The 23,313-nt window shown below is 40.0% G+C and overlaps 1 protein-coding gene across 3 annotated transcripts in view; it reads right to left on the bottom strand.

The window, feature by feature from the left end:
* EXOC6B (exocyst complex component 6B) overlaps positions 1–22,368 on the bottom strand; it is a 638,754-nt gene extending 616,386 nt beyond the window's left edge. Inside the window, exon 1 of one of the 3 annotated variants that reach the window (XM_066378003.1) lies at positions 22,150–22,368. In XM_066378003.1, coding sequence (XP_066234100.1) covers positions 22,150–22,262 — 113 coding nt within the window. In that variant the 5' untranslated portion in view covers positions 22,263–22,368. The remainder of the gene's footprint in view (positions 1–22,149) is intronic. The other 2 variants (XM_066378005.1, XM_066378007.1) reach the window with 2 other exon arrangements.
* Positions 22,369–23,313: the final 945 nt, after the last annotated feature.

The raw sequence follows: 23,313 nt of genomic DNA, 5'->3' as shown, positions 1-23,313 counted from the left end.
TTCATATGGATATTTATGAAGGAAAATGTGAAGAAAAACAAGTTGTGAGTGGTATAGGAGCCTCTGTAATAATGAAGATGACTTTTCTGCAGTATCCATCAGAATATAAAATATTTTTTAAAAACTTCTTTACAAGCTTTGAATTATTATTGAAATTGAAAGAATGTAATATCAAGGCAACTGGAACAGCACAGTATAATAGAATGAATAAGTGTCCCTTGAAATCTGATAACAATGAAAAAAGAAGAACGTGGAGCATATGATTATTGTTATGATGAAATGACAATAACTGTGTCAAAGTTCTGTCAAATTATTTAGGACTATAACCTTTAGAAAAAGTGAAAAGATATTCTAAGAAAGAAAAGAATGTCGAATGGATAGACCAAACATTGTAGGGCAATATAATAAATACAACAGCCTAACATAAAGAATCAATTTTAAAATGTTATTACTTCATAATAAGGAAAATGTGGAAGAAATAATAAATACAGGAAAGAGAAGATAAATATATGGACAATGCACTTAAAATTACTGCATCTACAAACTTAAAAAGAGTTCTCACAGTTTTGTAAGAAATTGTTAATACTTAAAAATAGGGTCTACACTGCCTGACTAGGCGGTGGCGCAGTGGATAGAGCGTCAGACTGGGATGCAGAGGACCCAGGTTTGAAACCCTGAGATCTCCAGCTTGAGCGCAGGCTCATCTGGCTTGAGCAAAGTTCACCAGCTTGGACCCAAGGTCACTGGCTCGAGCAAGGGGTCACTCGGTCTGCTGTAGTCCCACAGTCAAGGCACATATGAGAAAGCAATCAATTAACAACTAAGGTGTCACAACGAAAAACTAATGATTGATGCTTCTCATCTCTCTCCATTCCTGTCTGTCTGTCCCTATCTATCCCTATCTCTGACTCTCTCTCTGTCTCTATTAAAAAAAATTTTTTTAAAGGGTCTACACACTTACCCATATGGTACCTTTCCCCTATCTAAGACTCTTGCCTACCATCTACTAGAATACTGTCCTATGAATACAGGGTGGGGCAAAAGTAGGTAACAGTTGCTTGGATGGAAAATACAATAATTAATAAACAATACAAGAATAAACTGTTTACAACTATAAACCTACTTTTTCCCCAATCTGTACATAAATCTACATTATCTAAAGTAGAAATGACCCAGCTATCCAGTATATAGCCTGCACACTATACAAAGCAACCAAGCTTAAGAATTAACCTAGGACCTGGCATGTAGCTCAGATAGTTAGAGCATCATCCCAATATGCCAAGGTTGAAGGTTTAATTAATCCCCAGCCAGGCGCATACAATAATCAACCAATGAATGCATAAATAAACAGAACAACAAATCAATGTTTCAATCTTTCTCTCAAATCAATTTTTTTTTTTTAATTTTTAAAGCCTCCCAACTATGTATACAACCTATCACCTCATCTTTCCAAGTAACCAATGATCAGGCTATACAGCTCTGGGGCTTTAGCTCCAAACAGATAAAGAACAGCAGAATTCAAGGTAATTTCAAAATATGTCTAGTAACTTGATGTAATGAAATGAAACTTATACATCTCTGCCTAAAGTATATTGAGAAATTTCTCTCTACTCCTATCAAAAAACATTTATAATTTAAAACTGATTGGCCCTGGCCAGTTGGCTCAGTGGTAGAGCGTCGGCCTGGTGTGCAGGAGTCCCAGGTTCGATTCCCGGCCAGGGCACACAGGAGAAGCACCCATCTGCTTCTCCACCCCTCCCCCTCTCCTTCCTCTCTGTCTCTCTCTTCCCCTCCCGCAGCCAAGGCTCCATTGGAGCAAAGTTGGCCCGGGCGCTGAGGATGGCTCTGTGGCTTCTGCCTCAGGCACTAGAGCGGCTCTGGTCGCAACAGAGCGACGCCCAGATGGGCAGAGCATCGCCCCCTGGTGGGCGTGCCAGGTGGATCCCGGTTGGGCGCATGCGGGAGTCTGACTGCCTCCCCATTTCTGGCTTCGGAAAAATACAAAAAAAAAAAAAAAAATGATTCTAAGCAACATGGGACTTGTCCTCCTAGTTTGTCAAAAACTGCCAGGTAGCAAAAAATAAAACTCCTGACCAAGTTTGTGTAGTGACATGGGAAATAAAACCGCAAAGAGGACACTTGAATTTTTTTAGAATTTATTATAAACTTCTGACTTTTTTTTAATAAGTCTGGTTAACAAGGACAAATTCTGGGTCATGCTGTCCAAATGTGATAATTGAGACCAATGACAGTTTAAATCTGGTATACCTTTGGGAGACTGTTTTCTCACATGCCAGAATATTATATACTGAAAAGAGACCACTTTCTAGTAGTCATGGGCCCTGTACAATATAAATGATTTAAAAATTCAAGCTAAATAAAACCCTTAGAAAGAGTTTCTTCCCCTAGAATTATTCAAGAACCACTATGCTATTTTACTTGCTCTTCATGAATAGTCTTTTCTGACTGAAGTAGATTCTGAGTCATTATTTTAAAGGACAACACTGTGATCATCCTCAGTTAAAAACGTATAATCCATTACAATTACATGCCAGCATCCTCAATAAATGCAATCTTGTGCTTCTCCAGTCAACATTATGCAAGAAGCTGGCAAACTTGACATAACTGTTCTAATACTGATCATTAGGAAATGAGAAGAAAGAATACAGATTGCATGAGGTGTTTTGTTTTGTTTTGTTTACCCTTACTCAGCTTAAGACTCTGGATAAAATGTTTAAGAGCTCAAACAAAATATCCTTTTCTAATACTTAAAGCTGATTCCTTAAATGTGGCACAGAAGTTAGGAACTGCAGGCAAAGTCTTCTGAAGAATCAGAAGACAATTTTCAGTGAGATAAACAAGGATTTTTGTTGTTTTGTTTGCCTAAGGATTTTATATCTCTTTGGGTTGAGCCGAATGTATGCCTTTCTTCTCCTCTTTCCCTTCCTACCACTAGACCCACAGAAATGAAAAGAAAAGCTATATCTTATAAACTGAATATATGGTTTTAGGTATTACTACAAAACTGTTTGTCAGAACAACGTAGGGAGGGAAAAGGAAACCATCTCTAAATGTCCATCAACAGAGGAGTACGTATACAACAGAATATCCTGCAATCATTAAAAAGAATGAAGAGCCTGACCAGGCAGTGGCGCAGTGGATAGAGTGTCAGCCTAGAATGCTGAGGGCTCAGGTTCAAACATCAAGGTTGCCAGCTTGAGCACGGACTCATCCAGCTTGAGCATGGGTTCACCAGCTTAAGTTCAGGGTCACCAGCTTGAGTACGGGATCATAAACATGACTCCATGGTCACTGGCTTGAGCCCAAAGGTCACTGGCCTGAAGCCCAAGATCACTGGCTTGAGCCCCAGATCAGTGACTTAAAGCCCAAGGCTGCTGGCTTGGCAAGGGGCCTGCAGCTCGGCTGACGCTCCCCCAGCCTGGGTCAAGGCACATATAAGAACTAAGGTGCTGCAACTATGAGTTGATGCTTCTCATCTCTGTCCCTTCCTGTCTGTCTGTCCCTGTCTGTATCTCTCTCTCTTTCTCCCCCCTCCTGTATGCGTGTGCATGAGCAAAAATTTTAAACAAATTGAAGATCTAGAAGTTTCAACTTATAAAGATATCTGACATATATATTGTTAAGTAGAAAAAACAGACGTATACCAAATGTACACAGTAATTTTCACTATAAAAACAAACTATAAGGTTATATATATATGAGTGTGTATACATATACACATACTTCTATAAGCAAAGAAAAAATTCTAGAAAATTACACATTAAGTTACTACTAATGCTTTGAAGGGGTGAGTTTAGTATAGGGAAGAGAGGGAAATTTATTTATATACTTCTAAATTGTTTCTTTTTTACAGTAAACTTATAAAACTTTAAAATATTTAAAAATTTATTACAGTTTAAAAATAAAGTACCTGGTACATAAAGGTTACTCAATTAACAAAAGGAAATATTAAATGAATTGGCTAGGAATGTCACACACTCATAACATAAAATAATTTCACACAAAATAGAAAATAATGAAGTTTAAAGGGAAATCATGTAAACTAATACACCTTTTATAAAATATGAACAAAAAAGAAGAATTGAAAACACTGGGACACATAACACAAGTTTGCAAGATTTCTATAGGATAGTCACAGATAGAGGCTTGAGGGGGGCTGGGTGACAAATGACTGGCGGTGTAAAACAGGAGAAAAAGACTGAGAGAAAATATGTGGGAGGGAAATTAGAAAAAAAAGTGCAAGTTACATAAATGGGAGAGGGCCATCACATTGTATGAAAATAGTACTGAAATGGGGGGGGGGGGCAATGTTAAAAATCTAGTGACTGTCTACTATTTAATATATACTGGCTGTACCCTAGAAGGTAACAGCTGAGCCAGCAGGAGTAACTCTGGCTTCTAAACCTCCACTTCAATGTGATGGAACGACCACATGCATTTACCTTCTTTCTCCTAAAACCTCCTTACAGAAAAGGGTATAAACCCATTACTCCAAAAGACATAAAAAGAGCCTGCAGCCAACAAGAAATAGCAACAAATTTCTGGAAGACTAAAGCTGATAAAGAGCAGTAAAGATGAAGCTGAGTAGTATAAAAACAGAGCATCGGCCAAAGAAATGAAATCCAAAAGGGAGTCTGAGTACCAGCCATAACCACGGAGGTCAGGAGTCAGAGTGGCAAGAATAACGGAAGCACTGAAGCAAACAGATTAATCCATTGTTCTGAACACAGAACAATCAAACCTCTACACATCTACCCCATTCATGGATACTCCCGCAGCCAAAGACCTCACAGTAGGCAAAGCATCAGGGGATTCTTCACTGGAGAAATACTGTAGCCTGAGAATGTAATAAAAATCATTAAATTGTACTCTCTAAGTGGATGAACTGAAAAGTATGTGAATTATATCTCATTTAAGCTGTTTTGAAAAAAAGAAAAAGTACCGATTTTCCTTTATTTCCATAGTGGGAAATCAATTAATACTGCCTAAAATTAAATGTGTGTTTTTTAAATTACAAATATAGGTACTGACATTTTACCTTAAGTTTAGGAGATCTTTTAAAAATAAATATCATTTGGCCTGACCAGGTGCTGGCGCAGTGGCAGTGGATAGAGCATTGAACTAAGATGCAGGGGACCCAGGTTCGAAAGCCCAAGGTCACCAGCGTGAGCGTGGGCTCATCCGCCTTGAGCACAGGCTCACCAGCTTCAGGGCAAGGTCACTGGCTTGAGCATGGGATCATAGACATGACCCCATGGTCACTGGCTTGAGCCCGAAGGTCGCTGGCTTAAAGTCCAAGGTCACTGGCTTGAACAAGGAGTCACACAGGCTGCTGTAGCCTCCAGGTCAAGACACATATGAGAAAGCAATCATTGAACAACTAAGGTGCAGCAAAGAAGAATTGATGCTTCTCATCTCTCTCACTTTCTGTCTGTCCCTACCTGTCCCTTTCTCTGTCTCTGTCACACACAAAAAAAAAAAAAAAAAATTCCTGAAATTCAGTAATTCCATGTTTCATTTCAGTTTCCTCTAGTAAAATTAAATGTAAAACTTTTTCATAGAAACAGCATTATAGTATACCCAATATCAAATTTCTATGAAAATTATTTTCTCCTATTTGCCCTATTTGTATATTTGTGTGGAATGATGCTAATATGGAATTATGATCACCATAAAGTGAATAATGACCATTTCTCAAAAACATATTTTTACCTGATATGTATTTATGTCACCTGTATAGTTTTACAGTCTTCTTGATTTTATTTTTACTAATGAGCATGCATCACATTTAAAAAAAGAAAAAAAATTTTAATGAAAAGACATATAATAGGACTCCCATTCTGAGAAAGTGAAGCAGACATAGTTTTTCCTCTTCTTCCCACTAAGTATAACTAAAAACTCTAGGCAGCATATATAAAAAAACATAAAATGATCTAAAAGGAAGAAAGAAGAGGGCAGACTGGCTGGAGACTTCGGGACCAAAACAATAACACTATGGTAAATCTTCTGGATTTTAGTTTTGCCTCATATCCCAGCTTGGAACTGAAAAGAAACAAAAAACAAACAAACAAAAAAAGCCTCAACAAAAGCCTGCTCTTTCTATCCAAAGATAACAAAAGGGATAGCCTACCAAGACAGAAAACATTCACACAATCACTGCTGTATTTCAGACAAACACTACAGAAAAAATTGTGGCCCCACCCATACTCACACAAGCACAGGCAGAGATGGAGCCAAGACTTCCACCCTTACAAGGTAATAACAAAGCACCCAACACCTAGATCAGAGTGTCAGCAAAGGCCAAGAAGGGAGCTAAGACTTTCACCCCCATCAGATGGTTACAATCCCCACACCATGACAATAGCAGAGACTATATATGGAGCCAGGACTTTCATCTGTAGCAGTAATGAGGAGCACCTTTCAGGTGTCAACAGAATCCAAGTGGGGAACATGGACATCTACCTCCACCCAGCAGTAATAAGCCAGCAACTCACAACTTCTGCCAGAGCAGTGTCAAAGAAAGCTAGCTAAAGGGGTAGGTTTAAATGAGAGCCGGAGTCTCCTAACATAATATGAAACTGTATAGGTGGCATTAAAAATCATTCTTCATACCAAGAACAAGGAAGTTGTCAGAGTAATGAAAAAAGACCATCACTAGGTGCCAAAACTGAGAGACAGAGATGGTAGAATTACCTGAAAAAGATTTTAAAGTGATCATAACAAAAATGGTCCAACACACTATTATAAATATACTTGAAAAAAAAGATTGAGAGCCTCAGCAAAAAAAAATTGAGCAAAGGATTACCAAATGGAGAGTTTAGCACTGAAAAATACAATAATTGAAACAAAAAAACCTCAGTAATGGGCTCAAAAGCAGAATGGAAGAAACAGAGGGGAAAAAATCAGTGAATTGAAAGATATAACAATAGACATTATATTATCTGAGTAGGAGAAAATAAACAGCACCTCAGGAGCTGTTGGATAATTAAAAAAAAAAAAGAAAAGGATTTAACATTCATGTCACCAGAGTCCCAGAATGAGAGTGGAAAGACTGTGGGTCAGAAAAGTACTTGAAGAAATAATGAATGAAAACTTCCCAAATTTGGCAACAGGCATAAACCTACAGACTCTTGACAAAGGTCAGTAAATCCCAAAGAGGATAAACTCAAAGAAATCCATGCCAGGACACATTGTGACTAAACTCCTGAAAACTGCTTTGGCTGGGTTGCTCAGTTGGTTCGTGTCGACCAGATACACCAAGGTTGTAGATTCAATCTCTGGTCAGGACACAAACAGAAGCAACCAATGAATGTATAAATAAGTGGAACAACAAATCAACATCATTCTCCCTTCCACTCTCTCTAAAATGAATAAGTAATTAAAAAAAAAAAAAAAAAAAACTCCTGAAAACTAAAGACAAAGAAAAAAAAATCTTGAAAGTAACCAGAGAAAAATGACAACTCTTCTACAGGGGAAAAATAACTGAGTGACAGCAAATTTCTCATCAGAAACCATCAATGTCAGAAAAAAGTGACACCAAAATCCCACCCCCAATAGAAGTAATCATTCATTCCTTCTCATATGAAGGAAAACTGAGCTGGTCTCATGTAAAGAGGATCTGCTGGGTCCTGGCCAGATAGCTTGGTTGCTTGGAGCATTGACCTAGAGTGTGGAGGTTGCCAGTTCAATTCCCTGGTCAGGGCACACGCAGGAGCAACTCGATGTTCCTGTCTCTCTCTCTCCCTGCCTCTCTCTCAAAAAGAGAGAGAGAAAATTTGCTGCTTACTCTTTAAAAAAATGGCATAGGAACTTCTTTAAACAGGAAGGAAATGGTTTTTTTAACAGGAATCTTGGAACATAAGAAAAAAAGAAAGAACACAGTAAGCAAAAATATGGGTGAATACAATAGGTCTTACTTCTCTTGAGTTTTCTAAATTAGGTTTGCCGCTTAAAGCAAAAACTAAAAGTTTTGATATGGTTCTAAGTGTTTGTAGAGAAAATATTTAAGACAGTTATAAGTAGGGGAAGATGAAGGGACATAAAGGGAAGTCAAGTTTCTATACTTCACTCAAACTGGTAAAATGATGACACCACTAAACTGATAAGCTAAATATTAAATAACGTTAACCCAAGAAACCACCAAAAAACTATACACAAAAGTACACTCAAAAACACAATCAAAATAAAATTTTTAAAAATGTACTGTTCAAGTAACTTAAAGGAAAGCACAAAAAAAAAGAAAATACAGAAACAAAAAAGGAGAAAGTAAACATAAAACAACAAATACAAAGCAGAATTGAGCCTTAGCATATCAATAATTACATTAAATGAAAATGTTTTAAATATACCAGAGACTGACAGCAGATTTAAAAACACAGAACTATATGCTATCAATAAGAAATTCATTTCAAATATAATGATATAGGCAGGCTAAAAATAAAAAGGATAGATAGAATGACAAATCATGCAAACATTAATCGAAGGAAAGCAGGAGTAACTATATTATCATCACATAAAGTAGACCTCAGAGCAAAGAAAAAACAGAAGACAGAGAATTAAATGGTCAACCCACTAAGAAGATACAGCTATCCTAACTGTGTATGTACCAAACGGTACTGAAGCAAAAGTCTGAGTGGTGGTGGCGCAGTGGAGATAATGTGTCCAACCTGAATGCTGAGGTTGCTGGTTCAAAGCCCCAAGGTCACTGGCTCTGAGTGCGGGCTAATCAGCACAGGGTCACTGGCTAAAGCAGGGGTATCATTCACACAATCCCAAAGCATACTAGCTTGAGCCCAAATGTCATTGGCATGAAAAGCCCAAGGTCGCTGCCTTGAGCAAGGCGACACTGTCTCAGCCCCAGTCAAGGCACATACAAGAAGCAATCAATGCACAACTAAACTGAAAGCAATTATGAGTTGGTACTTCTCTCTTTCTCTCCTCCCTCGGAAGCAATCAATGAAGAACTAAGTGAAAAAAACAGCCCTGGCCGGTTGGCTCAGTGGTAGAGCGTCGGCCTGGCATGCAGAAGTCCCGGGTTCGATTCCCAGCCAGGGCACACAGGAGAAGCGCCCATCTGCTTCTCCACCCCTCCCCCTCTCCTTCCTCTCTGTCTCTTTCTTCCCCTCCCACAACCGAGGCTCCATTGGAGCAAAGATGGCCCAGGCGCTGGGGATGGCTCCTTGGCCTCTGCCCCAGGCGCTGGAGTGGCTCTGGTCGCAGCAGAGCGATGCCCCCTGGTGGGTGTGCCAGGTGGATCCCGGTCGGGCACATGCGGGAGTCTGTCTGACTGTCTCTCCCTGTTTCCGGCTTCAGAAAAATACAGAAAAAAAAAAATTTGATGCTTCTCACCCTCACTCCCTTCTTGTCTCTCTTTCTCTGAAAAAAAAATTGAAGCAAAAACTGTCAGATCTCATAGGAGAAACAGACAACACAATTATTGAGACTGCAACACCACTCTCCCAACAACAGACAGAAACACACAGAAAATCAGCAAGCATGTAGAAGAGCACAACACCACCATCAACTAATGGCATCTAATCAACATTTGTAAAACACTACCCAAGAGCAAAATACACATTCTTTTCAGTGTCCACAGAAGAAAGAGCATACTGTGGGCCATAAAACAAACTTCAACAAATTCAAAAGAACTGAAATCATACACAGTACGCTCTCCAACCACAACATTAGGGGTATTAACCTAGAAATCAGTAACAGGACAACAGGAAATCTTCAAACCCTTGAAAACTAAACAACACACTTCTAAATAATTCATAGGTCAAACAGAAAGTCTAAAGGGAAATAAAAAAACACACTGAGCGAATCTTAAAAATACAACATAGCAAACTTTATAGGACACAGAAAATCAGTGATGGAAGGGCTTTTACAGCACTAAATGCATACATTAGAAAAGAGGAGGGGATAAGTGGTGATGGAAGGAGACTTGACTTGGGTGGTGAACACACAGTACAGTGCACAGATGATGTGTCATAGAATTGTACACCTGAACCTATATAATTGTATTAACCAAAATCCCAATAAATTCAATTAAAATTTAAAAGAGGAGGGCTGCAGGGTAGCTGGGCTAGGCACTAGGCAGGAGTGAGGAGAAAGATGAGGCACATGGAGGGATAATCGCTGCTGAAAACATGCCAGAAAAGTGTTTATCAAAGCGTATTATTCAGAACTAGCAACTACTGTGTTGTCAACACCGTGCCACTTCTAAAAGATGATCATGGGCACAGCATTAGTAGTCATGTAAAACACTTTTTATCAAAAAAGCTGCTTGAAGGTCTGCCAAAATGTTCCAGTTTACCCAAAGAAAGGCTCCGTTGGAACACTAATGAGAGACCACGATGTAACGGTGCTTTGGGGTTTCTTTTTAATAACATGTGACCCTTCACCTTTGATTCCTGACCTGATTACCTCAGTAAACATTTCATTTTTCAATTTAAATTCATTTTTTAATTTTTATTTTTTTTGAGACAGAGAGAGGGAGGAAGGGAGAGAGATGAGAAGCATCAACTCAATAGTTGCAGCATTTTTTTGTTCATTGATTGCTTCTCATACCTGCCTTGAACAGGGGGCTCCTGCCAAGCCAGTGACCCCTTGCTCAAGCCAGCAACCTCTGAGCTAAAGCCAGCAACCGTGAGATCATGTTGATGATCCCATGCTCAAGCCAGTGACCTCGAGGTCTCGAACCGGGGACCTCAGCATCCCAGGTTGACCAATGCTCTACGCACTGCAACACCACCCATGAGGCTAATTTCATTTTTTAATTTTGATGTGCAAACTGTAACATTTCATCTCTCAAAGTATAACACACTGATTTCCTTAAATAGAATAGCCCTTTGAGTGACAAATTTGCAATATGGTGTCTTTATTTTCTGAATTAAAATTCATTTCAATTTTTAAAATAAAGTGTAATCTGTCTTTTCATCCTTAAAAAAAAAGAGGAAAATTCTCAAATCAATCCTCTAATTCCACCTGGACCGGATAGCCCGGTAGGTTAGAGCATATTCCAGATATGCAAAGGTGGTGGGTTCCATCCCTGGTCAGGGCACACACAAGGAGCATACTGATGCTTCTCTCCTTTTCCCTTCCTCTCTCTCTAAAATCAGTAAAAAAAACCCCAACAAACTAACATTTAAAAACTTACATCATCATCATCATCTAAGCTTCTACACCTCAAGAACCTAAAGAGCAAAGACAAAAATAAAAATAAAATAAGTAGTAGGGACCTGACTGGATAGCTTGGTTCATCCCAATATGCAAAGGCTGCCAGTTCGATCCCCGCTCAGGGCACATACAGGAATAGATTGATGTTTCTGTCTCTGTCTGTCTCTCTTCTCTCCTTCCTTCCTCTCTCTCTAAAATCAATAAATAAATTAAAATTCTAAATTACAGGAAGTAGCCTGACCTGTGGTGGCACAGTGGATAAAGCATCAACCTGGAATGCTGAGGTTGCTGGTTCAAAACCCCCAGCTTGCCAGGTCCAGCCTCATATAAGAAGCAACTATGGGTTGATGCTACCCACTCCTCCCCAGCACCCACCCCTACCTTTCTCTTTCTTTCCCTTTCTCTCTCTCTTTCTCCCTCTCTCTCTCTCTCCTTCCATTCTCTAAAATCAACAAATAATTTAAAAATAAATAAATTATAGAAAGTAGAAGAGAGATCCGAAAAGCAAGCACAAACATGAGGCAAGAAAATAGAGATATTGAGAACAAAGGAACAAAGACACCCAGTTGGCTTAGACATGAACAAGATGTCAGTGATCCACAGTACAATATCACAGTGCCAAAAGATATGTTTTTGTCACACAGCTTGTCATGCTCCAAATATATAAAAACAGGATCAAACTGAAAGCCTATGTTACACAGCTTTTTAATCAAAAACAAATACACCAAAAGTGCCTGTAATTTAATCCAAATCATCAGTTTTTAGCAAATGGCCTTCATCATTTATCTAACAATAGAACATTTACCTAGTATTTAAAACACTAAACGCATCTAAACTCAAAAAATGATAGAACTGCTCTAAAAAATGTTGTTGTTAATGTCATTGTTTTGTTTTTAACTACTGATCAGTCTAATGATCAAACCACAGTAGTAACTGAAAGTAAATGGCACTACAGTGTCATGTATATATCAATATGGTATCTTCAAGACTGAATAGAAAGTGGATGTTTCAACTGAGTCACAATCCATATAAATCACCACAAATCACAGTAAGGTAATCTAGCTGGTTGCACTATGATAGTTCTTACTCACACATATTTCAAAGGGAATGTGTGTTTTAAAATTCTAAATTATACCCTGAACAGGCGGTGGTGCAGTGGATAGAGCGTTGAACTGGGATGCCAAGGACCCAGGTTCGAGACCCCAAGGTCCCCAGCTTGAGCACAGACTCATCTAGTTTGTGCAAAAGCTAACCAGCTTGGACCCAAGGTCACTGGTTCAAGCAAGGGGGCTACTCGGTTCGCTGTAGCACCACGGTCAAGGCACATATGAGAAAGCAATCAATGAACAACTAAGGTATCACAATGTGCAACGAAAAACTGATGATTGATGCTTCTCATCTCTCCGTTCCTGTCTGTCTGTCCCTATCTATCCCTCTCTCTGACTCTCTCTGTCTCTGTAAAAAATAATAATAATAATAAAATAAAATTCTAAATTATAGTTATGCAAACACATATTACATGCTTAAACTTCTTTTATCAATCACTATGCTCTTGAGATTCACACATTTCAACTTTTTTTAATTTTTCCATTGACTTAAGAGGTAGAAAGGGAGGGAGAAAGGGAGGGAGAAAGGGAGAGAGAAAAGCATCAACTTGTTGCTCCACTAGGTTGTGCACTCACTGGTTGCTTCTCACACATGCCCCTACCACTCAACATTTTTAAAATTAGAAATCTAGAACAAGGAAGTTTCCAGACTCTCCAAGTAAATAACCTTCTAAATAAGACATACATTTTCCAGCCAGTATATTCTAATTTATATAGCCTAAGGCAAAACATCTATGGTTTTTCACTTGTTGGCAACTTTTTAAATGGACCACATGGGTTGGAGTTTTTTTATTTTAAACATCAAATTTAAGATTGTTTCAAAGGAAATTATTGTGGCTTAAAAAAATTTTTTGGTCCTGGGCAGGTGGCTCAGTGATAAAGTGTCAACCCAGCACACTGAGGTGGTAGTTTCAATCCCCGGTCAAGGCACATAAAAAAACAACTGAGTGCCCAACTAAATGGAACTAACTAAAACAACGAGTTGATACTTCTCTCTCTCTACTTTCCCCTCTGTCTCTCTCTTCCTTCTCTCTTTCTCAAATCAATGGGGGAAAATTTTTAATTAATAAATAAAGCTTTAAGAAATGTATTCATTGGTTGATTCTTGCAGGTGCCCTGAGCAGGGACTGAATCCACAACTTTGGTGTACTGGGCCAGTGCTCTAGCCCAAGGGTAGTCAACCTTTTTATACCTACCGCCCACTTTCGTATCTCTGTTAGTAGTCAAATTTTCTAACCACCCACAAGTTCCACAGTAATGGTGATTTACAAAGTAGGGAAGTAACTTTACTTTATAAAATTTATAAAGCAGAGTTACAGCAAGTTAAAGCATATAATAATAATTACTTACCAAGTACTTTATGTCGAATTTTCGCTAAGTTTGGCAGAATAAATCTTTATAAAACAACTTACTGTAGTTAAATCTTTTTATTTATATAATACTTTAGTTGCTCCGCTACCGCCCACCATGAAAGCTGGAACGCCCACTAGTGGGCGGTAGGGACCAGGTTGACTACCACTGCTTTAGCCAAATGAGCTACCCAGCTAAGGAAAATTATTTTTCCCAAATGTATAATTTTAACTTTTTGACAAATGTTAAGCTTTATGTATACAACATGAACTTATTATAACATTTTATCACTAGAGTTATATTTATATTTGCAAACTTTTGACAACACTGCACAAAATATTAAGAAATGGCAGGTTTTGGCCCTGGCCGGTTGGCTCAGTGGTAGAGCATCGGCCTGGCGTGCAGAAGTCCCGGGTTCGATTCCTGGCCAGGGCACACAGGAGAAGCGCCCATCTGCTTCTCCACCCCTCCCTCTCTCCTTCCTCTCTGTCTCTCTCTTCCCCTCCCACAGCCGAGGCTCCATTGGAGCAAAGATGACCCGGGCGCTGGGGATGGCTCCTTGGCCTCTGCCCCAGGCGCTGGAGTGGCTCTGGTCGCAGCAGAGCGACGCCCCAGAGGGGCAGAGCATCGCCCCCTGGTGGGCAGAGCATCGCCCCCTGGTGGGCAGAGCGTCGCCCCCTGGTGGGCATGCCGGGTGGATCCCGGTCCGGCGCATGCGGGAGTCTGTCTGACTGTCTCTCCCCATTTCTAGCTTCAGAAAAATACAAAGGAAAAAAAAAAAAAAAAGAAATGGCAGGTTTTAGGGGCCATAGATTATATTTTGGGTGGACAAACTACAAAATTATATGTAATTCAAAAAAAAAACCATTTCTGATACACTGAGGTTTTCAAGGTTTTCAGCAATTTTCTTTTTTTCTCAAAAGCCTAGTCATATTTTTAAGACAGTTAATTCACAAATCAGTTAATTAACTGATTATTAATCAGTAAATCAGTTAATCAGCTCAGATAATAAACAATTCATAATACATTTTATTCTTCTGTTCATTCAACAAATATTTATTGAGCACCAACTATATGTCAGGAGCTCTTTTAGGCCCCCAGAATAGGGCAGCAATCTAAAGAAACAAAATCCCTTCCCCTCCTCGAATACACATTCTAGTAGAGAAGAAAATCAAAAACTCACATGTGTCAGGAAGTAGTAAGTACTATGAAAAAAATAAAGTTCCTCCCCTTTGTTTCCCATCCCAATTAATGGTACCATCATTGACCTGGTTACTTATACCAAGACCCTTAGAATCGTCCTTGATTTCCCTCATTCTCTAATCCCCATAAAGAATCCATTATTTTGGCTCTCCTTTCAAAATATATTCTAAATCTAAATACTTCTCATCTTCTTCTCCTCAACACTTTACTGCCACAACCATCTTCTTGACTCTTATTATTGCAAATACCCCTTGGCCGAGTTCCCTGTTTCTTCTCTTATTGTCCCCAAACAGCAGCCAGAACGTTTCTTGTATAACATAACTCACAGCACATATTTTTTCCTGCTCAAAACTCTGCTCTACCTTCCCTTAACATTTGGAATAAAATCAGCTTCTTTTTTAGTCAATATAATCTGGACCCTGAGTATTCTCCTACCATCACCTCCAACCATTACGCTTCTCCTGAGGACCTTGACACACTTGCTGGGCCCTCTGAAAGAGACTTCCCCCAGAAAGCCATATGGCTTGCTATTTCACTATCTACAAACCTTTGCCAGAACAACTTTTTCCAGCCACCTAATTGAAAACAACATCCCACCATATGTAACATCAAAAACATTATTTTATGAATTTGTTTATTTGGTCAGTGTGCCACTAGAATACAAGGTCCATAGGGCAGGATTTGTGTATTTTGTTCCTAGCTATATCCCAGAGCCTGGAAGAATGTCTAATACATAGAATTTAGTCAATAAGTATTTGTTGAATGAATAAATAAGTTAATTCATGAATGAAAAAAATAATAACTCATGAATGAAGCCACTAAAGTGATATAGCTCTAAAATAGATTAAAAAGTATGAAACTATATATAACATGTTAACTGAAAAAGTCACAATACTTTTTTAACGCCTGATGTAATAAAATGCATGTGAAAAAAGTTAAAGAGAAATATACAAATCTAAGAGTTGTGAGAGGATGGCAGGATTAAGTTTTTTGTCTGTTTCTTCAATCTTTTTTTTATTGATTGATTTTAGAGAGAGGAGGGGAGTAAAGAGGGAGAGGGAGGGAGAGCAAGGGAAAGAGGGAAAGAAGGAGAGGGAGAGAGAGAAATATCAATTTGTTGTCCCACTTATTGATGCATTCATTAGTCAATTCTTTTACGTGCCCTGACTGGGGATGGAACCCGCAACCTTGGCGTATCAGGATGACACTCTAACCCAGTGGCCGGGCAAACCACTGCTGGAGAGCCACATACTCACTCAACTCCAGCATGAATCGCCCACCCCGCGCTGCGTATCCTGCCGCCAGCGTGTCTCCTGTCGCCTCACCCACCGACACACCCCCTGCGCCTACCTGTGCGCCCACACGTGGTATTTTGTGGTAGAGCCACACTCAAGGGGCCAAGGAGCCACGTGTGGCTCACCAGCTGTGGATTGCCGACCACTGCTCTAACCAACTAAGCTACCTAGCCATGACCTCTTCAATCTTTTTTAAAAGTCATTATGCTGCATTTAAAATAAAAAATTAAGATGTTACTAGCCGCAACCAGATAGCTCAGATTGTTAGAGCACAGTCCTAAAGTACAGAGGTTGCCGTTCAATACTGGGTGAGGGCACATAAAGAGATTGATGTTCTTGTCTCTCTACCTCTCCCCTTACTCTCTCTCTAAAACAATAAAATAAACATTAAAAAGAAAGAAAGAAAAAAGACAACTCACACAATGGAAGAAAATATTTGTTTGAAAATCATATATCTGGTAAGAGACTACTGAATATATAAAGGGCACTTACAACTCAACAACAAAAAGACAAATAACCAATTAAAAACTGAGCAAAGGATCTGAAAAGACATTTCTCCAAAGATAAATAATCAATAATCACATGGAAAGTGTAGCCATTAGAGAAATGCAAATCAAAACTACAGTGAGATGCCACTTCACACCCAGAATAGCAAAATAAAAAGATAACAGCTGCTGACAAGGGAATGAGGAACTGGAACTCTCATATATTGCTGGTTGGAGTGTAAATGCTGGTTCCAAAATGCTGGATAAGACATTTTGGAACACAGTTTGACAGTTTTCCGAAATGTTAAACCTAGAGTTAGCATTTAACCTAGAAATTCCACTCCTAGATATACACACGGGAGACATGAAAACATACGTCCACAAAAAAAAAACTAGTAAACAAATGTTCTTAGAAGCATTGTTCATAACAGTCCCAAAATGGAAACAACCCCAATGTCCATTACTTGATAAATAAATAAAATGTGGTATATCTATACAATGGAATACTTACTCAGCAATATAAAGATATGAAGTACTGATACAATCTACCACAAGGATGAACCCTGAGAACTTGCTTAGTCACAGAAACACATACTGTATAATTCCATTTACATGAATGTCCAGAATATGCAAACCCATAAATACAGAAAGTAGTGACTGGCTGGGGAGGGAGGGAGACAGAATGAAAAGTGAGTGTTAATGGGTAGGGTTTCTTTTTGGAGTGATGGAAATGTTCCAAAATTAGATTATGGTGATTATTGCACAAATGTGAGTATAAATTTTACACTTTAAATGGGTGAACTATATGATATATGAATTATATCTCAATAAAGCTATTCTTAAAGGTATATTTCACTGTTAAATTAAAAAGTTTACATGGAAATGGAACGAAACTAGACTCTGGGTGGTAAGCATACAAGAGAGTATACAAGTATCAAATTATAATGTTGTACAGCTGAACTTTATATTAAATATAATGTTATTAACCAAAGTTACCTCAATAAACGTATTTGTTTAAAAACCTGAAATAGCAATGAAGAATGAATGCTGCCCTGGCCAGATAGCTCAATTGGTAGAGCATCATTCCAAAGCACAGAGTTTGCCTGTTCAATCCCTGGCCAGGGCACATACAGGAACAGATCAATGTTTCAATCTCTCCCTCTCTCCCCCTTCCTCTCTCGCTAAAATCAATCAATAAATAAAAAATTTTAATGAATGTTAACTGCTAGTATCCAGAGAGCAAACTGAAGAAATTACCTACTGAATAAGTGACATGAGGGAAAACTAAAGATACAGAGATGAGATTTGAAAACTGAAAATATGGAGATTTGTGCATGAGTAATTTATAATCAATATTTTAGCATTAGTGCTACAAAGCTGGAATCAATCATTTTAAAGATTTTTTTAAATTAATTTGAGAGAGGAAGGGAGAGAAACATTGATTATTTGTTTCATTTATTTATGTATCATTGGTTGATTTTTTTTTTTAATTTTTCCATTGATTTGAGAGAAAGAGGAAGGGGGCTGGGGGAGAAAGAGAGAAAAAGAGAAAGGGCGAGAAAGAAAGAAAAGAAAACATCAACTCACTGTTCCACCTAGTCGTTCCACTTAGTAGTGTACTCATTGATTGCTTCTCATGAGTTCCCTGACCCCGGGGGGTGGGGAGGGGGTCGAACCACAATCTCTGGTGCCCCAGCTCTACCCTTCATCTACTGAGCCACTCGACCAGGGCATCAGTTGATTCTTGTATGTGCCCTGACCAGGGATGGACCACAACCTCGGTGTGTTGGGACAATGCTCTCTAACCAACTGAACTACCTGATTAGGACTTCAGTATTATTCTTTTATTATTATTGATTGATTTTTAGAGAGACAGAAAGGAAGAGAGAGAGAAATAAAGAAACATCGATTTGTTGTTCCACCTATTCATGCCCTCACTGGTTGACTTGTTTTTTCTTTGACTGGCTTATTCTTTTTTTTTTTTTTTTTTTTTTGACTGGCTGATTCTTGTATGTGCCCTGACTGGGAATCGAACCTTGGCATGTTGAGATGACACTCGAACCAACTAAGCTACCCAGCCAGAGCCAATATTATTTTAAAAACAAGATAAATCCTATCATCTTATGGGTCTCTTTCATCATCTGCAAAATTAAGACTTGCAACTAACAAAATCATTTTTAAGATGAAAACAGAAAAGAAAGAAATGGTTGCTTTCCCAAAAGAATTTGCTAGGCAATAGCCTCCACACGCATGATATGCTCGGGCCTTTCAGAATTACAATGAAAAAGGAAAGGCACTCCCTTTTAATATATGGGAATTGCCTGATTGTTCAAGATTAAAATAAGGACAGTTATATAATGAAAAAAGTCAAGCCACTGGGTTCCTCAAACAAAAATGAGTTAGATTGGAAGGATAATTTGGTATACCAGAGAAAGAAACAAATAATGATTCACAAGTGATAATTCGAAAGAAAAGAATCTGACTAAGCAAATGTAACTAGGTGCATTTTTGTGGAGAAAGGGAATTTAAGGGATGGCATACCAATCTTTTATCTGTGATCAATTTACCATTACTTTCTGTTACAAAACATAACTCAGCAACAGCTAAGAATCTGGTGCCTTAAAAATGCTACCTCAACAGATGAAAGAGATAAGACCATGAGGCGGGTTAGAGGAGTTTGAGGTTTACAGTTTAAAGTTAGGGAAGAGAGCCTACTGCCTTCATCAAACCTGGCTAATGACTGTGATGGAAAACAGGATATAATGATAATGGAGATACATCCAGGGTAAAGCATGGGATCTAAAACATAAAGTCTGTGCATGCTGCTCTCTCTGAATAGGATAAGAAAAAAAGATGAGATCATCCCCTATGAATATGGGCAGGGACAAGCCAGACTAAAGACAAAGACAGTGGGTACTACTTGTATTTTAGATGTTCAATGGCCCTCACAGGTTGGCTCAGTGGATAGAGCATTGGCCTGGCATGCAAACATCCCAGGTTCAATCCCCAGTCAGGGCACACATGAGAAGCAACCGTCTGCTTCTCTCCCTCTCCCTCTCCCCCTTCTCTCTCTCTGCCCCTCTGGCAGCCAGTGGATGGACTGGTTCAAATATCAGCCCTGGGCGCTGAGGATACCACAGTTGATGAGAGCATCAGCCTCAGGCACTGAGGATAGCTTGGCTGATTAAACCATGGGGCCCCAGACAGGGGTTGCGTGGTCAGGGTACATGCGGGAGTCTGTCTGTCTTCCATCCTCTCACTTAGAAGAAAAAAGAAAAAAATAAGATGTTGATTCTTTGAATATATGTACCCTGATTTATTAATGTCATCCCATTAACATTAATAAAAATTTATTAAAAAAAAAAGTTAAAAAAAATAAGATGTTCAAGTAATTTAATCTTGGGTCTGAGAGTAAAATTTCGGGTTACCTGACAAAGACAGGACAAGGTTAAAAATGAAAAGCCCCTAACAATGATAGTGGGAGTCAAGAAAAGCCACTAGAACTGATAGCATAGTACAGAGGTTCTCAAACCCTTTTTTTTTTTTTTTTTTGCCTTACCACATCCACCTAGGGCAAAAGATCCCTAATTCATCTATCCCCATAAAACCTCACTTTCCAGTAAGAAAAGAACTCAGTGATAACAATAGAGCTAACTTTGGGAAGAATAGGTAACTTATATTCGAATCATATGCATGTATTGTTAGGGCAAGTGTTAAAAAATATGCATTACTATTCAGTGGAGGGTTAACATAATAAGTCACAACAAACTAAACTGATAGCACTAAATAAAAGTCATTTGTCATATAAACCAATATGGCAATGAAAAACCACAACCAACTCAAGTCAACATTGATGGTGTCTGAGAAAGAATTCTTCCTAAGAGTACTGGTAATCCCAACTGCTCCAGTGGGAGCTTTCCTTGGCTGCCAAATGCAGCTCAGCAGCCAAATTTCTTAGTAGAATACTCAAACAGCATCCTCAGTAACTCTACTAACATCTTGTTTTATGAAAACCAAATATTAATAACAATGAATAATGCCCTTATAAATACTAGTAAGAAGCCCTTGGTTTTTATAAAAGATAATGAATGAGGATCATTTACCCTTAAGAGCTCAAAATAATGGATAAAGGAGAATTATGGTCACGATCATAATGCAATAAGAGACTAGCCAACTATTAGGAATAGTCATGTTCAAGGGATAGCACTTGGAGAACTGTGCCTGCAAGAAGGAAGCTGTGCAGGTGGAGATGAGGAGTAAAGTCTCCAGCCTGCCCCTCCTTCAAACACTCTTTTCATGAGCCATCTCTCTCCATCAAAACAAAACAAAAAAACAAGCAGAGAATAATAACTCTTTTTTGAAAGGAGAATCAGTGACTCAAGACTATATTGGTTATATGGAGATCAGAAAGCATCAGAGGAATGATGAAGATGTATTAGTTCTAGAGCACTAGTAAACTGCGGGGAAAGGCAAAGGTAGTTCGAAATTGGGCTTGGTAATTAACAAGTACAGTTGGATAGTAATCCCCAAGTAAGGCAGAACAAACAGCAGAGGTGAAAAATACAGACTCTGGATCCAGGCTGCCTGAGCAGGAATCTCAACTCCCCCACTTTGTTTTCTCAGTAACCTTGAGCAAGTCACTTAACAGCTTTGTGCCGCAATTGTAAAATGGTAATAATAGTGCCTAACGGGATTGTTTCGAGATCTGAATAACTTACATTTGGCAACTGCTTAACAGTGTCTTGCACTGTAAATGATACCTAAGTGTTGATAAATATACGTAGGTAGGTGGGGGTTTCTTTTGACATCCAAGTAAAATGGAGGTGTTGGAGCAAGGTAATGGTAACAGGCGAAAGGGGGATAACTTGCTCAGAGATGAGACTACCATGAGGCTGCACCTTTGGGAGAGGTCGTCCTCCTGACAGGCTTACGGGAGCACACCCTCCCAGGAGAGAGGCACGGGTTGCGGGAAACTTCCTTCCAGGCCTAGGATTTCGAGGAACTCATTTCTGAGAAGTGTTGTGGTTTTAAGGAGGCAAGAGTTTAATGTCCGAGCAACAAACCATGGGGTGAAATTGTGTTTTGTCCGAAGAGCAGGACTTATGTCCAGGGCAGAAAGGGGCTTGAGTCAGAGGGAGAAGGGTGATGTCCACAGGGGAAGATCTGATCAAAGCACCCTCTGTCCGGTGCTCTCTAGCTGCCCGCCCGACCAGCCTCAGAGGGAGAATGAAGGAGGGAGAACGAAAGCTGCCCCAGCCGGGAGGGAGGCAGGAGGAGCCTTCAGCATAACCGGGCTGTGAAGACGGCGATCGGGGATCCACGATGGGGAAGGCACCCCACATCGGGGCTGCAGAGGGAGACCCGCCACACCAAGGGTGGAGGTCCCTCGCCGGGCTGTCTGAGGGAGGGGCCAGCGCTGGCCCTGCCCGAGGCTGGCCAAACGCACAGCCCCGAACGAGCCTGCCCCCTGTCCTGCTAGCGCCCGCCCGTGGGTAGCCCCAGCAGCCGGAATACCTGAGCGTGGGCCCGATGCAGGCCGTGTCGGTGCTCTCGATCTCTCGCAGGATCCGCTCGTGTTCCGCCGCTGTCTCCAGGCTCTCTGCCTCCGCCATCTTACCCCGCTCCATAGACTTGGGCACCCGGCAAACTGCCCCTCCTTCAGCTCCGCTCACCTTACACTCCCACTCGCACCCTAGGCTCCAGAGCCTCCCCAGCCTCTGACTACCCGCAGACGACCCCTCCCGCAGACTCGGCACGCCCCCTTGCGTGACTGCGTCCGCTGGAGTTCCACGCAATACCCTCTGGGATTCGTAGTTCTCTGGGAGATGTTAGGCAGGATTCCGCTCACACAGTCATTAAATTCACAAGTAAGTGTGGAAAGCCGCGCTTTAAGCCAAGAACAAGTAATGACTGCCAGTGCAGCGGTGATCTACTCAGGCAATGGCCCTAATCCTACAAACTCTTGTTTAAAATCCTTGCCACAAAGTTCAAAAGGCTTTACAGGTTCGAATAATAAGAAAGGATTAACTAGGTTCTATGGACCGCTATCATACAAGCTGGAAGGTTAGGGGTGCGAAGAGGGAAAGCTGAAGAAGCCCAAACTAAGACCTAAGGCAGAACGTGGCTGTAAGCCACTTTAGAGACTCAAACTGAGATTACTTGTAGGTGCAAAGGACCATAGACAGGGCCTAGAGGTTTAAAAGGTGTGACTAGAATGTATAAAGAAATCTCAGAAAGCCAGCAAGAACTTTATTTGCGCTATGTAGAGAAGTAGTAGTAAGAGGTTGAGCTGGAAAAGTACTTAAGAGAGAAATACTGGGCTAAGAAATTTGCACTTTATTCTAATGGTTCCACTGATCCAATGACCAACTGTATCGGAAGCACCTCGAAACTTTTGTTTTTAGTGCAGACTAAAGATCTTACATCTAGACATTCTGTTCCATACATCTGCGTTTCATAAAATCCCCAGATTAGAATTTTAAAATCAGCCTGACCAGGCGGTGGTACAGTGGATAGAGCCTTGGACTGGGATGCAGAGAACCCAGGTTTTAAACCCTGAGGTCGCTGGCTTGAGTGCAGGCTCAACCCGCTTTAGCACAGTTTCAACAGCATGAGCGCGAGGTCGCTGGCTTGAGTATGGGACCATAGACATGACCCCATGGTCGCTGGTTTGAGCCC

This window comes from Saccopteryx leptura, chromosome 3, assembly GCF_036850995.1.
Source record: "Saccopteryx leptura isolate mSacLep1 chromosome 3, mSacLep1_pri_phased_curated, whole genome shotgun sequence".
Taxonomy (NCBI): domain Eukaryota; kingdom Metazoa; phylum Chordata; class Mammalia; order Chiroptera; family Emballonuridae; genus Saccopteryx; species Saccopteryx leptura.
Note: the sequence above shows the minus strand (reverse complement) of the source record. Positions and strands in the feature narration are given on the sequence as shown.